The sequence below is a fragment of the Bos grunniens genome, chromosome 11 (genome assembly GCF_055505025.1).
Source record: "Bos grunniens cultivar Pamir isolate PY7600 chromosome 11, Bosgru_T2T1.0, whole genome shotgun sequence".
In the NCBI taxonomy this organism is placed as follows: domain Eukaryota; kingdom Metazoa; phylum Chordata; class Mammalia; order Artiodactyla; family Bovidae; genus Bos; species Bos grunniens.
Window position 1 is genome coordinate 61450280 of NC_141175.1, and position 14991 is coordinate 61465270.

The window sequence follows — 14991 nt, forward strand, 5'->3', positions numbered from 1 at the left end:
TGCTATTTGGGAGTTCCTGCTACTCCCAGAGGCTGAAGGGAAAGTGTCACGCCCTAATGGAGTATCCCCACAGAGCCCAGGTGGCCTGTCAATCCTCCCATAGAGCGCAGGGCCTGACTCAAAAGTATATGATTGGATTTTTTAAAATAATTAATTATTTATTTATGGCTGTACTGAGTTTTCGTTGCAGTGAGGGAACTTTCCCTAGTTGCGGAGAGTTGGGGCTGCTCTCTAGTTACAGTGAGTGGGCTTCTCATTGGGCTGACTCTCTTGTTATGGAATGTGGGCTCTAGGGTGTGTGGGCTTCAGTAGTTGCAGAGTGTCGACTCAGTACTTGTGGCTCAAGGGCTCCAGAGCACAGGCTCAGTAGTTGTGGCACACAGGCATAGTTGCCCCACCGCACGTGGGATCTTCCCAGACCAGGGGTCGATCAAACCGGTGTCCCTTGCATTGCAAGGTGGATTCTTCACCACCGGAGAAATCCCTTTAAAGAATTTTATTTATTTATTTTTGGCTGTGCTGGGTCTTCCTTGCTACGAAGGCTTTTTTCTAGCTGCAGAGAGCTGGAGTTACTCTCCAGTTGCGGTGCACAGGTTACTCATTATGGTGGCTTCTCTTGTTGCAGAGCATGGGCTTCAGGGCAGGCAGGCTTCAGTAGGCACACAGGCTTAGCTGCTCTGAGGCATATGGGGTCTTCTCGGATCAGGGATTGAACCTGAACCCATGTGTCCTGCATTGGCAGGCAGATTCTTTACCACTGATTCACCAGGGAAGCTCCTGTGATTGCATTTTTTAAAAATCCACACCCAAGCATGTGTAGTGACCTTTGCTCATGATGGGAAAGCAGCCCTTTATGCTTCTAATCCTTATTTCTCCTTGGGATCTGAGGGATCAAGTTTGAAAAGCTCCTAGGCACTTCTCCATAGGACCTCGTTTCAAGGAGAAAAAAAAAAAAAACCTGAGTAAATAAAAGGGCCCAGCCATAGGGAGGCGGCTGGAGGAAGCGGAGGCCCACAGCTAGAGGTATTCATTGGAAAAAGCAGTGGGCGGAGAGGCTCCTGACTCTGAGGAGTCAGGCTGGCCCCAAGTCAGCTCCGAGGTTGTGACTCACCGCGAGGAAAAGGAGTGCCCTGTGCTCTGGGGGAGGCTGCCTGCTCCAAACAGGGGAGCGGTGGCCAAGGAAGGAAATGAAGCAATCCAGGATTGATGAGTAGCCTCGGGGCAACCCGAGCTGGGAGCCCAAGTTGTCCCCAACTGCTGCCACTCCATACGGTTACCCTGCGCCCCCAAGGGACAAACATCATGGAAGAGAGTGGATTTGCCTGGGAAAGGGAATAGGGCCCTGTTCTGGGCCAATAGTTCCACCTTTCTTTCCCCAAGCTGGGGAAGACCTGGCAGCCAGCATCCTGACACAGCCCAAAGCCATGCTTTATTTTACTTGTAATTAGAAAACCACTTTGGGACTTCCCTGGTGGTCCAGTGGTTAAGATTCTTCACTTCCAATGCAGGGGGCACAGTTTCAATTCCTTGTCTGGGAACTAAGATCCTATATGCCACATGGTGTCTCCAAAAATGATTAATAATAATAATTGTTTCTTTTTTTAAAGAAGAAAAATACTTGAATAGAGGTGACTTTGCACAAATCTGGGCTCTCCAGTTCACCATGGCCACCATCTCACCCTAAGTTGGCATCACAAACTGAGGCTCTACTCCCCACCTGCCTCTGAAATTATTTGAAATGTCAGCTCCTGGACAAGGAGCACCGCAAGTTCCTCCCACCTCTGGGGCTCTAGGAGTCTGTGTCCTGGAACAAAACGATTTTTCAACAGTGGCTAGAAACAGGGTGAGCAGGCTGCCCTGAGATGAGAAGGAAATGACCCTTCGCTCAGCAGGCTAGAGAAGAGGAGCCTGGCAAGGCACCAAGACTGAGCCTACACAAGGCAGAAGTGACACAGCTTAGAGAGAATTCAAAACAGCATCTCTGACACCTCCCGGTGCCTCCTGTCTCTCTACGGTATCGCTGCCAGCAAGTGGGCATCACGCCCAACCTGCAGTGGGCAGCGAGGGGGCTAGGTTCCCATCTGTCTGGTGTCCTAAAGCTGGTGGCTGGAACCATAGTGTCCAGGTTCCAGCCGCCCTCTGCTGGGCAAGTACAGAAGCTGCTTCCCAAAGAAAGAGGTGCCCCTCTCTCCTGGAGCCCCCTGAATCTGGGAGGTGGGAAAGGCATTCTGCTTTTCCACCACCTTCCCAGAAAAGCTGGAGAAAGTATCAGTGCCTCCTGAAAGATCTCTAGTAAAAGTCTCAAGTCACTTAAGTCCTTTGCCTTTAATCAGAATGACTTTTCATGACATAGGGTCTGACCCAAAGATATGCCCACTAAACATTAATGGAATAAATAACTAGCTCACCAGTTACCCACCATAGAAACTGCTTCTGAGGGACTTGCTTGGTGGTCCAGTGGCCAAGACTCCCAGCTTCCAATGCAGAGGGCATGGATTCGAACCCTGGTCAGGGAACTAGATCCCACGTGCTGCAACAAAGATCGAAGACCCCAAGTGCTGCAACTAAGGCCCAGTTCAGCCAAATAAGTAAATATATATTTTAAAAAATAAAAATAAGGAAACTTCTCCTGGCTTTGTCCAGGAGAACAGGTCCAGTGTACTGGGCATCTTTCTGAAATTCCTAATAGATAGGTCCTTCTACCTAGCTCTTCCAGTTTCAAGCTGCTTCTACTGGAGATCCAACCTGGCCTCCTTTCTTTGGGACCCCGGAGGCATCTTTCTGGGCTTCCCCGGTGGCTCAGTGGTAAAGAATCTGCCTGCCATGGGGGTCAAGAAGATCCCCTGGAGAAGGTAATGGCAACCCACTCCAGGATTCTGGCCTGGAGAATTCCATGGACAAATAAGCCTGGTTGGCCACAGTAGGGTCTCAAAGAGTCAGACAAGACTGATCAACTAAAACACTCACACCAGGCATGTCTCTTCTAATCCCCTCAACCCAGCTCTCCATTCCCAGCAGTACAAGTGAAAGTGAAGTCGCTCAGTCGTGTCTGACCCTTTGCGACCCCATGGACTGTAGCCTAACAGGCTCCTCCATCCATGGGATTTTCCAGGCAAGAATACTGGAGTAGGTTGCCATTTCCTTCTCCAGGAGATCTTCCCAACCCAGGGACTGAACCCGGGTCTCCCTCATCGTAAGCAGATGCTTTACCATCTGAGCCACCAGTCACGCTGGGTCTAGTTCACAGCTTCTTTCCTTTCTCGCTGTCTTTATTTTTATTTTTTTTCTCTCGCTCTCTTTAAATGTTTCCTCTGTCTCTGTTTTGGACACCAGGGTTCTTCATTTGGACATTGAGATAGTCTCTTCTGCCTGAAGCAGCCCCAGGCCTTTAACGAGGCCTCTTTTGTCCATTAATTATTAACTGTTGTTACTTGACACTTGTAAATAATGTAGGCCAGGAGAAAGGGCTGGAAAAGATCTCCGGGACCCCCTGGAGTGAGCCTGGAGAGGGCCAGGTTCCGAGAGGCCTGTGAAAGGGCTTCAGGTCCAGGCCACTTGGGAAGATGTTCGTCAAGCCTGTCTCAGGTGCTAACTAACCAAACCATACTTAAATGTGTGTGTGTTTCTTTTTTTTTTCCTATTATGCCTATTTCTCTTACAACTTATTTTTCCTAGTTAATAATAGGGATCTTTTTTTAAAGCTAGGTGACATCAGTTCAGTTCAGTCGTTCAGTCATATCCGACTCTTTGGGACCCCATGAATCGCAGCACGCCCGGCCTCCCTGTCCATCACCAACTCCTGGAGTTCACTGAGACTCACGTCCATCAAGTCAGTGATGCCATCCAGCCATCTCATCCTCTCTCGTCCCCTTCTCCTCTTGCCCCCAATCCCTCCCAGCATCAGAGTCTTTTCCAATGAGTCAACTCTTCGCATGAGGTGGCCGAAGTACTGGAGTTTCAGCTTTAGCATCATTCTTTCCAAAGAAATCCCAGGGCTGATCTCCTTCAGAATGGACTGGTTGGATCTCCTTGCAGTCCAAGGGACTCTCAAGAGTCTTCTCCAGCACCACATTTCAAAAGCATCAATTTTTTGCGCTAAAGCTAGGTGACATATGTGGTGTTAAAAAATAAACCGAGGCATATTAAGAACTTCAAGAAGTTATTTGAGCAAAAATCGATTTAGCTCTCTCTGGGCTCAGACCTAGGTTGTGGTGACATAGTGAAACGCACCAAGAAGGTCGGGACTGTGGGCAAACACAGGACCTCCCTCGGGAAAATGGTGAAGAAAACTGAAGTCAGCCAGCGTACCAAGTACACTTGCTCCTTCTGAGGCAAAACCAAGATGCAGAGACGAGTGGTGGGCATTTGGCTCTGTGGTTCCTGCATGAAAACGGTAGTGGGTGATGCTGGGGTACCATTTCTGGTGCCATTTCTGCTGTCACAGCAAAGTCTGCCATCAGAAAAGGGAAGGAATTGAAGGACAAGTAGAAGTGTCACCATTTCATAACACTGAAAGCCTATAGTAAATGGGTTAATTTATGTAACAAAAATTAAAAAAAAAATCTGTTCAAAGCTGGCAGTGCTCAGTCTCTCTGACAGAAAGGAGCCCCAAGGAACTGTACAAAATGAAAACCTTTTATAGGCAAAGAGGAACAGGAACAAGAAATTATACTGGGCAAAAAATAGCAGATTGTTTATTGTAAGGTAACTTTAGGGGATGGCAGGGGTCTCACAGGCAGATAACCTCACTAGTGCTAATCAGGTGATCCCTGATTGGCTGGGTTAAGATTCCACTGCTGGGAGAGCCAAAAGTGTAATTAAGGCTTAGTTTGGTGACATGGGGCTCAGCATAAGCAACTCCATCTTGGACCTGTCATCTTGTTTTTAATAACTGACAGGAAAAATTCAAAGGACTGAGGTGAGTCAGTAGAAAGCTGTGCTCTCCCCTACTCCTTTCCCCATGTCCCTTGCCCACAGAAAGACTGCCACTTTTGAAAGTAGTGCTGTGAACATCCAGACACATGGTTATTGCCAGTCAAAGCTTATTGAGCACCTGCTATGATCCAAGCACTGTTTACAAAAGTTCTATCCTAGTAAACCTGTATTCTGATGAGAGGTGAGGGGATCAGGCAACAAAAGAGATAAATCTGTCAAGTCCATGATGTGTTATATGTTGATAAAGTGAAAAATGAAAGTGTTAGTTGCTCAATCGTGTCTGACTCTGCGACCCCATGGACTCTAACCAGCCAGGCTCCTCTGTCCATGGAATTCTCAGGCAAGAATACTGGAACGGGTTGCCATGCCCTTCTCCAGGGGATCTTCTCAACCCAGAGATGGAACCTGGGTCTCCTGCATTGCAGGCAGATGCTTTACCATCTGAGCCACCAGGGAAGCCCTATATGTTGATAAGTGCAATAAAAATAACGTAACCAGGGTCTGAGAGCTGGTCCTGACTGCTCTTTCACTCTGCTATCCTGGCCACACCCTGAGAACCTGGGGCTGCGCTGGCCAAGTCACTCCTTCACTACATTCCTTGGCATTGGGGTGCTTGCCCTGCATGATCAAGTGGGGCTCTAGCAGGTCCTCAGGGGTCAGCTGGAGAACCTCCAAAGTAGCTGTTGGGATTGGGATTGCTCATCTTCATTTATCCTTGATCAGAGTTTATGAATATTTTTTTCATATTTATTTATTTATTTGGCTGAGTTTCATCTTAATTGTGGCACGAAGGTTCTCCATTGTGGTGCGCAGGCACACAGGCTTAGCTGCCCATGTGGGCATGAGGCATGTGGGATCTTAGTTCCCCAACCAGGAATTGACCTGTGACCCCTGTATTGGAAGGCAGATTCTTAACCACTGGACTACAGGGAACTCCCTATGAATGTTTTTCTGTCTTTAATTAAATGTTATTAGAATTCTCTACATCAGTAGTTCTCAAAGTGGTCTCCAGACTGGCAGCATCAGGACCAGCATCATGTGGGAACTTGTCAGAAATGCAAATTCTTAAGTTCCCTCCCCCAGTCCCACTGGATCTTAGACTCTAGGGCTGTAGTCCCTAAATTTGTTTTAACTAGCCATAAGGTCTGCTCTGGGATTCCCTGGTGACTCAGATGGTAAAGAATTTGCCTGCAGTGCAGGAGACCTGGATTGGATCCCTGGGTCAGGAAGAACCCCTGGAGGAGGAAATGGCAACTCACTCTAGTATTCTTGCCTGGAATTCCTTGGACAGAGGAGCCCAGCAGGCTACAGTCCATGGAGTCCCAAAGAATCAGACACTACTGAGCGATTAATACATACACACACATCTGCTCTACAGAAATACTTTACTAATTCACATTCCTAACAATTATGGTCATAAGCACACATTTTTTAGAGTTACGCATCTTAAAAAAATGTTTTCCAGATGAAATCCTAGACTAGGGATAGAGCTTATATGTTAACAAGTAAAAGTTAAGTCTACTTTAAATGGAGTATGACCTATAAAAACTGAACCACTAAAGGTAGAAGTAGAGACTTCCCTGGCAGTCCACTGGTTAAGAATCCGCCTTCCAGTGCAGGAGACGTGGGTTTGATCCCTGGTCAGAAAGCTAAGATTCCACACGTGTGTGCATGCTCAGTCACTCAGTCGTGTCTGACTCTTTGCAACCCCATGGCCTGTAGACTGCCAGCCTCCTCTATCCATGGGATTTTCCTGACAAGAACCTTGCAGTGGGTTGCCATTTCCTACTCCAAAAGATTCTCGACCAAGGGACTGAACCAATGTCTTGTATCTTCTGAGTCTCCTGCACTGGCAGGCGGATTCTTTTACCTCTGAGCGATCTGGAAAGCCCTAAAATTCCACATGCCTCACAGCTAAAAACCCAGAACATAAACAACAGAAGTAACATTGTAACAGATTCAATAAAGACTTTACAAATGGTCCATGTCAAAAACATCTTTAAAAAAATAAAAATAGGATAAGTAAAATACAAATCTTATAGCTCAATTATTTGAAAATGAGGATCAATTCAGGCAATTCCTGAGGACTTAAATGTACCCAATCTGTCATGTGTTTGTGTTAGTCACTCAGTTGTGTCCGACTTTGTGACCCCATGGACTGTAGCCCTCCCCTAAAAATGGGATTCTCCAGGCAAGAATACTGGACTGGGTTGCCATTTCCTTCTCTAGGGGATCTTCTCAACCCAGGGATCAAACCTGGGTCTCCCGAATTGCAGCCAGATTCTTTACCATCTGAGCCACGAGGGAAGCCAACTGGATGGGTGACCTAGTCCTAAATCCCGTGTAATCAAAAAGCAACAAAAGTTGGAAATAAATGAAGAATAACTAAAAACTGATGATGTGGGTTGTTAAAATACAGATAAATAGTAATATATGTTTTTATTCCTCTCTGTATGTGTGCTAAGTTGCTTCAGTCATGTCCAGCTCTTTGCAAACCCATGGACTGTAGCCCACCAGGCTCCTCTGTCCATGGGATTCTCCAGGCAAGAATACTGGAGTGAGTTGCCATTCCCTTCTCCAGGGGATCTTCCCAACCCAGGGTCAAACCTGAGTCTCTTAGGGGACCTTCCAGACCCAGGGATCAAACTCGCATCTCTAAGGTCTCCTGCCTGAGCAGGTGGGTTCTTTACCACTAGCACCACCCAGGAAGCCCTTTCCAAAAGAAGAAGTGAATGGTAGTAATAGTCATTAGGCTATATTCCAGGCAATGTGGAAAGCACATAGTATGCAATTTTATAATAGCAACACAAACAAGAAACTATCAGAAGAACACTTTGGGCTTTAATTTACAGATGAGCAAACAGGCTTGGGAAGCTTCAGGATCTTGCCGGGTACATGCCTAGCAGATGAGAGGAGCTGGAATTGGATTTTTTAATCTCAGTCTGTGCTCATTTTACTGAAAGCCACATTTGTAGATACTAGTGCTTATCTGAGCCTAATCCCTGGAGGACTAGGAGTCTCTGGAGAGAGAGAGAGAGGCTTTGGGAGGTCAGGAGGGAGATAAGTCTTGGCCAGAGTCCATCCATCTCACAGAGTGTCAAGTGTGTCTAGTGGGATCCTAGACACACCTTATGGCTGTTTTGCCAGCCTTGCATCCTTTGCAAGAGGAATAAGGTATATGTTGGGAGGAATGGCCAAATGGAGTCCTGGAAAGGGCCTCCCACAGCCAAGACATTAACCTAAAAGTAACTGTGTACCACTGGGGATATTATGGAGATTAGTTCCAAAAAGATTTGAAAGATGCGGGTCTAGGGATTTCTACAACATCTGCATTCACCTTACCTGTCTGGTCAGCGTTACAGGCCAGCAGTGTTGGAGAATGAGGGTAAGTCAACACAGACACCCTCTATGGGCTCTGCCTACCCTGCCCAGAGCACCTCTGCAAGGAGAGGGGGCACCCACACTCAAGGGGAGGAGGTTATACAGGGAAGGCGAGTACAGCAGCAGGTGGGACTCAGAGCCACTTGGAATTCTGCCCACCACCCCTCCTCCTGTGTGGAGCATGGCTGCAGCTCTAAGCTGTGTACCAGGCAGCATCCACATTACTGCATTGGGCCCCTTTTGTTTAGCTGTCACCCTGCACAAGGACCACAGCGATCTGGGACCTCTGACTTTCACACTTCACTTTCTATGTGAGTAATAAATGGCCTAACCTGAAAATGGGCTCATTTTTTCTTTTTTTTTAAATTATTTCTTTTTTTTGACTGCACTGGGTCTTCCTTGCAGTGCACAGGCTTCTCATTGTGGTGGCTTTTTGCGGAGCACAGGCTCTAAGGCATACAGGCTTCAGTAGTTGTGGTGCATGGGCTTAGTTGTTCCACAGCGCATGGGATCGTCCCAGATCAGGGATCAACCCCAGGTCTCCTGCATTGGCAGGCAGATTCTTCACTGGACAACCAGCGAAGTCCTTTTAAAATGCTTATCAGAGTATAATGGATTTTCAGTGTTGTGTTAGTTTCAGGTGTACAGCAAAGTGAGTCAGTTATGTTTTTGTTCAGTCACTGTCATGTCAGACTCTTTGCGACCCTATAGGCTGAAGCATGCCAGGCTTCCCTGTCGTTTATTATGTCCTGGAGTTTGCTCAAACTCATGTCCACTAAGTCAGTGATGCCATCCAACCATCTCATCCTCTGTCGCCCCCTTCTCCTCCTGCACTTACATACATATATCCACTCTTTTTAAGATTCTCTTTCCATATGGGTCATTACAGAGTGTTAAGTAGAGTTCCCTGTGGTATACAATAGGTCCTTATTAGTGACTCCTTCCTTCTTTACCAGCCAGGCCTTGCCTGTGCCTAATACTTTACAGCTGTTTAGGGATCACTCGCTACTTGACAGAAAGATACTGGGTCTGCTGAGGGGAGGAAGGAATTGTCTATCAAAGGAACTGCAGGACATGGCCCAAGTGTGCCCAGCAGGAGCTAGGGGACAGACCTGGGACTATATTCTCCTCATGCTGCACTGGGTGAGATGAAACATAAAGTTGGGTAAAGAACACGCTGCTGATTTGGGAGCCCTGCCGTATGGTATAGGACTTACACCCTGGCGAGGAGCTGGAGACGGTGCTGATGCTCTATTTCCCTGGTTCATGGAAGCTCAGAAAAGCCATGGCCTCCACTAAGTGAAGTAGAACTGCCAGAACCACCATGGCAAAGAGCGGGTGAAGAGGTCAAAGGCTCAGCGAAGTGGGCATACTGGAACAGATATATCACTAAGGACAGAAAACCCACAGGAGGACCTGGAGAGCATTCTAAATACCTAAGCAGTAAGGATGCACTGGTGAAAAGGGCCAGCAGCATCAGTGAGAAAATCAGCTACGGCTGTCCTCACTAGACCAGGGCTGGTGGGGGAGGCAGAATTGTGTTCCTCTACTAATGGGGTTGATGGGGTCTCTGGGAATCTGTGTTCACTTCCTGTACCCTCTCTCCTCCTGAAGTATGGACTGGACGAAAGACCTTGACAGCAATGAGAGGGATTAATTCTGCAAGCTTTTCAGCCTCTCTCTGTAGATTCTGCTCTCTCTCATGCCCTGGGGCCTGACTGCACACCACAGATATTTGCATTTATAATATAAAACTTCCTTCCCAGACTTTCTAAACAGGAAACTTGTTCCAGCTTAAAATAAAGCTGGGACCTCCCTGTCTTCCTACCTGTGGGCCCTTAAGCTTCCTTCCCCCTACTTCCAAGATGCCTTGACCCTTAGCTTCTGAGGCTAAGCCTGTGCCTCCCACATGTAACCTGCCCTGTGGCATTAATCTAAGTCCAGCAGACATAGGCAGATGCTACAGAGTTGCCCAATTTCCTCTAAAAGAACATTTTAACTTTTATTCCTGGAGATAGCTTCTTGCTCATTTTCAGGCCTGAGTAATCTTTCAGGCAATTGGGTTACAAGTTATCCTGAGCAGGAAAGTCTCCTGTTACTTAACAACCTGAAGTCTCGTCTTACCGTATATTCTCTTTCTCCATCATTTGTGCACAAATATTTCCATCACCAGTTGATTAAGCATGCCCATACAAGGACTGACTGTATTCATTGTACCACACCACTTTATATAAGGTACTTGAGCACCCCCAGAAGCTCTAGGAACCTGCCCTCTATGGGTATTGTGCTGTAAAGGTTGTGTCCCCAACAGAACTTCAGGCAATTCTAACGAATGTACTTTACATATTTATTATTTTTTGGCCACACCACATGTGGGATCATAGTTCCCCAACCAGGGATCAAACCCTAACCCTTGCATTGGAAGTGAGGAGTCTTAACCACTGGACCACAAGGGAAGTCCCTAAAGAATGTACTTTAGATAGAAGGGAAGCAATCCACAAAAAAGATCAGAAATACAGGAAAGAATAAAGAACACTGATGCTGTAAAACAAGAAAACCATCTGCTGGGCATAAAACAGCAAAATGAACAGGTAAACAGGGGAGGAACCGAGGTTCATGTATTCAAATATCCTTGTGTGGTTTGAAGGCTATAAAGCTATTTATTTTAGATTTTACCAAGTTAATCATGAATGTCAAAATACCTGGGGTAAAAATTATTAGGCTAAAATATATAAATCTCATACTTGTAAAAATTTAAAAAGGAATTAGAAAAAATATTTAATCGATCCCAAAGGAGCCAATGTGTGTTAGTAGCTCAGTTCAGTTCAGTTCAGTTGCTCAGTTGTGTCCGACTCCTTGTGACCCCATGGACTGCAGCACGCCAGGCTTCCCTGTCCATCACCAACTCCCAGAGCTTGCTCAAACTCATGTCCATCAAATCGGTGATGCCATCCAAACATCTCATCCTCTGTTGTCCCTTTCTCCTTCTGCCTTCAATCTTGCCCAGCATCAGGGTCTTTTCTATTGAGTCAGTTCTTCGCATCAGGTGGCCAAAGTACTGGAGTTTCAGCTTCAGCATCAGTCCCTCCAACGAATATTCAGGACTGATTTCGTTTAGGATTCACTGCTTTGATCTCCTTGCATTCCAAGGGACTCTTAAGAGTCTTCTCCAACACCACAGTTCAAAAGCATCAATTCTTCGGCACTCACATCCATACATGACTACTGAAAAAACCATAGCTTTGACTAGAAGGATCTTTGTTGGCAAAGTAATGTCTCTGCTTTTTCATATGCTATCTAGGTTGGTCATAGCTTTTCTTCCAAGGAGCAAGCTTCTTTTAATTTCATGGCTGCAGTCACCATCTGCACTGATTTTTGATTCCAAAAAATAAAGTCTGTCACTGTTTCCATTGTTTCCCCATCTATTTGCCATGAAGTGATGGGATTGGATGCCATGATCTTAGTTTTCTGAATGTTGAGTTTTAAGCCAACTTTTTCACTCTCCTCTTTCACTTTCAACATGAGGCTCTTTAGTTCTTCTTCAGTTTCTGCGATAAGGGGGGTGTCATCTGCCTATCTGAGGTTATTGATATTTCTCCCGGCAATCTTAATTCCAGTTTGTGCTTCATTCAGCCTGGCATTTTGCATGATGTACTCTGCATACTGGTTAAATAAGCAGGGTGACAATATACAGACTTGACATATTCCCTTCCTGATTTGGAACCAGTCTGTTGTTCCATGTCCAGTTCTCACTGTTGCTTCTTGACCTGCATACAGATTTCTCAAGAGGCAGGTCAGGTGTCTGGTATTCCCATCTCTTTAAGAATTATAGCTCAGTCATGTTCAACTCTTTGTGACCCCATGGACTATAGCCCACCAGGCTTCTCTGTCCATGGGATTTTTCAGGCAAGAACACTGGGTGAGTTGTCATTTCCTTCTCCAGAGGATCTTACCAATCCATGGATCAAATCTGGGTCTCCTGCACTACAGGCAGATTCTTACCATCTGAGCCACCAGAGAGGAATAAAAACAGAAAAGAAGGCAAATATAAAGCACAAAATAAAATGGATAAAATAATCTAAAGGGATGATAATCTCTTTAGAGATTATAAATAATCTTTAGAGATAATAAAATAAAGAGCTGATTATCATATAAATTTAAAAGGAGTATATAAAATACAAATAACTGAACATTTTCACTTAAAAAAAAAACAAAGATTGGGAATGTCCTGGAGATTCAGTGGTTAGGACTCAGAGCTCCCACTGCAGGGGCCAAAGGTTCCATCTCTAGTCCAGGAACTAAGATCCCACATGCCCCACGTGGCATGGCCAAAAGAAAAAAAACATTAACAAAGTAAAGGAATACAACAGGGTATATGGACAAACTAAGGGAAAGAAAGCAGATGTAGCCATGTTATGATCAGGCAAAATAGAATTTAAGGCAAAAAGCATTACCAGAGAGAAGAAGGATCACTCCATTATGATAAAAGGTTTATTACACCAGGAACATAAAACTAGTACAGAAGTATAGACTTATGTGAGCCTAACTAAGTAGCTTCAAAGTACTGTATGTAAATAAAAAATGAACAGAACTACCAGGAGAAATTCACAGAGCTAGCACCCATGAAATATTTTACACATTACCTTCTGCAATATTTAGATCAAGACGTTACTATATTAACTAAACTCTGCAGCCAGGAAGTTTAACTTTGAAGCAGAACAACTGTTGTGGAATACACATTATTTTGAATCTCACATGTAACTTTTATGAAAAAAGATCTCATGGAGCTAATTTCCTCAAATCTTAAAAGATTGATGTCACTCTTTGACTGTAATCCATTTAAATTAGAAAGTATTAACCGAAAGAAAATTAGAAGAATACTATATTTGGAAATTCATGAGATAAATTCTAAATAACTGATATGTCAAAGAAGAAACTATTGTGGAAATCACTTAGTATGCAGAAATAATGACAATATACTACCATACCACAAACACCATTTTTAAAATTAATTAATTTACTCATTTGGACATGCTGAGTCTTAGTTAAGGCACGCGGGATCTTTAGTTGCAGTATGTGGGATCTAGTTCCCTGACCAGGGATTGAACCTGGGCCCTCTGCATTGGGAGCGAGGAGTTGTAGCCACTGGACCACCAGGGAAGTCTCCACAAACACTCCTTAGATATTCATAGTCTTAAATGCTCCTGTTACAGAAAAATAAAAGCTGCAAATTAGAGATTCATGTAAATATCCTACTTAGTGGGAAAGGAAAGCTTAGTTGCTCAGTTGTGTCTGACTCTTTGCAATCCCATGGACTGTAGCCTGCAAGGCTCCTGTGTCCATGGGATTTCCCAGGCAAGAATACTGGAAAAATATCTGATGTAAGAAGTTGCAAAAAAGACAAAAGAAACCCAAAAGAGTCGAAACCTTACTTCATCCCCTGGAACAAGCATTCATTTTCTGTAAACCAGGCCCTTGGTTCCAGTAGAGCCTCAGGTTGACAACCTGCTTATTATGAGTTGTGGTGAGAAAAGGCACTCTTGATTCTTCCCCTTGATTCCAGAACCTGCATATTCTGGTCATTGATACAATGCATAGGCTGCATCCCTGGAGAAAGAAGAATGTCTTAACTCTAAATGTTGTTCCTAAAATGGCACCAGGGCTGAGGTTTTAATGGGTCATCCAAATATTTACCTGGTTGGCTGCTTTTGGGAGGTCTGATATATGGTAGAACTAGTGAATCCCATTATTATAATTAGTACCCATTGTTATGTCTCATTCACACTCAAGGATAATCAAGCCTTCCATGACCCCTCACAGTGGTGCTGGTAGAGACATTCATTGCAGGCAGTGAACTACAACCAGGTGTGCAGTAGGCATAAACTTTAGTAAGAATGGGTGGGGGACTTCCTTGGTGGTCTAGTGGCTAAGACTCTTCCCCCACAGTGCAGGGGAACCAGATTCAATCTCTGGTCAGGGAACTAGATTCCACAGCCCTCAACAAAGAGTTTCCATGACGAAACAAAGATGGCAGTTCTCACATGCTGCAACCAAGACCCAACACAGCCAAATAAATAAATGAACTGTTGTCGTTGTTTAGTAGCTAAGTCATGTCCAACTGTATGTGACCCCATGGACTGTAGTCCGTCAGGCTCCTCTGTCCATGGGATTTCCCAAGCAAAAACACTGGAGTGGGTTGCCATTTCCTTCTCCAGGTGATCTCTCTGACTCAGGGATCAAACCCATGTCTCCTGTAATAGCAGGTGGATTCTGTGCCACTCAGCCACCTGTGGCCCAAATAAATAAATAATAAATAAAAAGAATGGGGGGGGGATGAGGGGATGGGGACGGGAGGGAAGCCCAAGAGGGAGGGTATATATGCATATTATAGCTGACTCACTTTGTTGTACAGCAGAATTAACACAACATTGTAAAGCAATTATATCCCAACTAAAAAAAAAAAATTAATCACTGTCATGTCCAGAACAGATTAGATGTAATCAATCTGCCACCAAGAGACTGGCTGCTTTCCTCCCAGGGATGGCACCACATGGCACAGCTGGTGACACGGTAAATGTTGTTTGATCACTCTTGGACAGAAGGAGTCCATCCTGTTTCTCCAGCTGTCAGCCAGACAAACAATGGGGTTACGAAAGACAGAGGCTAGCTGATATT

General features: G+C 45.1%; 1 protein-coding gene and 1 pseudogene across 11 annotated transcripts in view; one reads left to right on the top strand and one right to left on the bottom strand.

Moving 5' to 3' along the window:
• CHCHD5 (coiled-coil-helix-coiled-coil-helix domain containing 5) overlaps nt 1-14991 on the bottom strand; it is a 68018-nt gene that overhangs the window by 23456 nt on the left and 29571 nt on the right. For 4 of the 11 annotated variants that reach the window (XR_015136825.1, XR_015136821.1, XM_086326662.1 and 1 more), the window contains one exon: nt 10650-12321. The exons of 4 other annotated variants lie outside the window; for them this stretch is intronic. Coding sequence is in view for 2 of the 7 variants with exons in the window: in XM_086326662.1 (XP_086182788.1) it covers nt 12301-12321 (21 nt within the window). In the remaining 5 variants the exon portion in view is untranslated. Of the gene's footprint in view, nt 1-10649; nt 12322-12789; nt 13521-14308; nt 14940-14991 lie in introns of those variants that run through there. 3 more of the 11 variants (XR_015136827.1, XR_015136824.1, XR_015136823.1) reach the window with 2 other exon arrangements.
• LOC147363204 (uncharacterized) lies at nt 1739-4604 on the top strand (annotated as a pseudogene).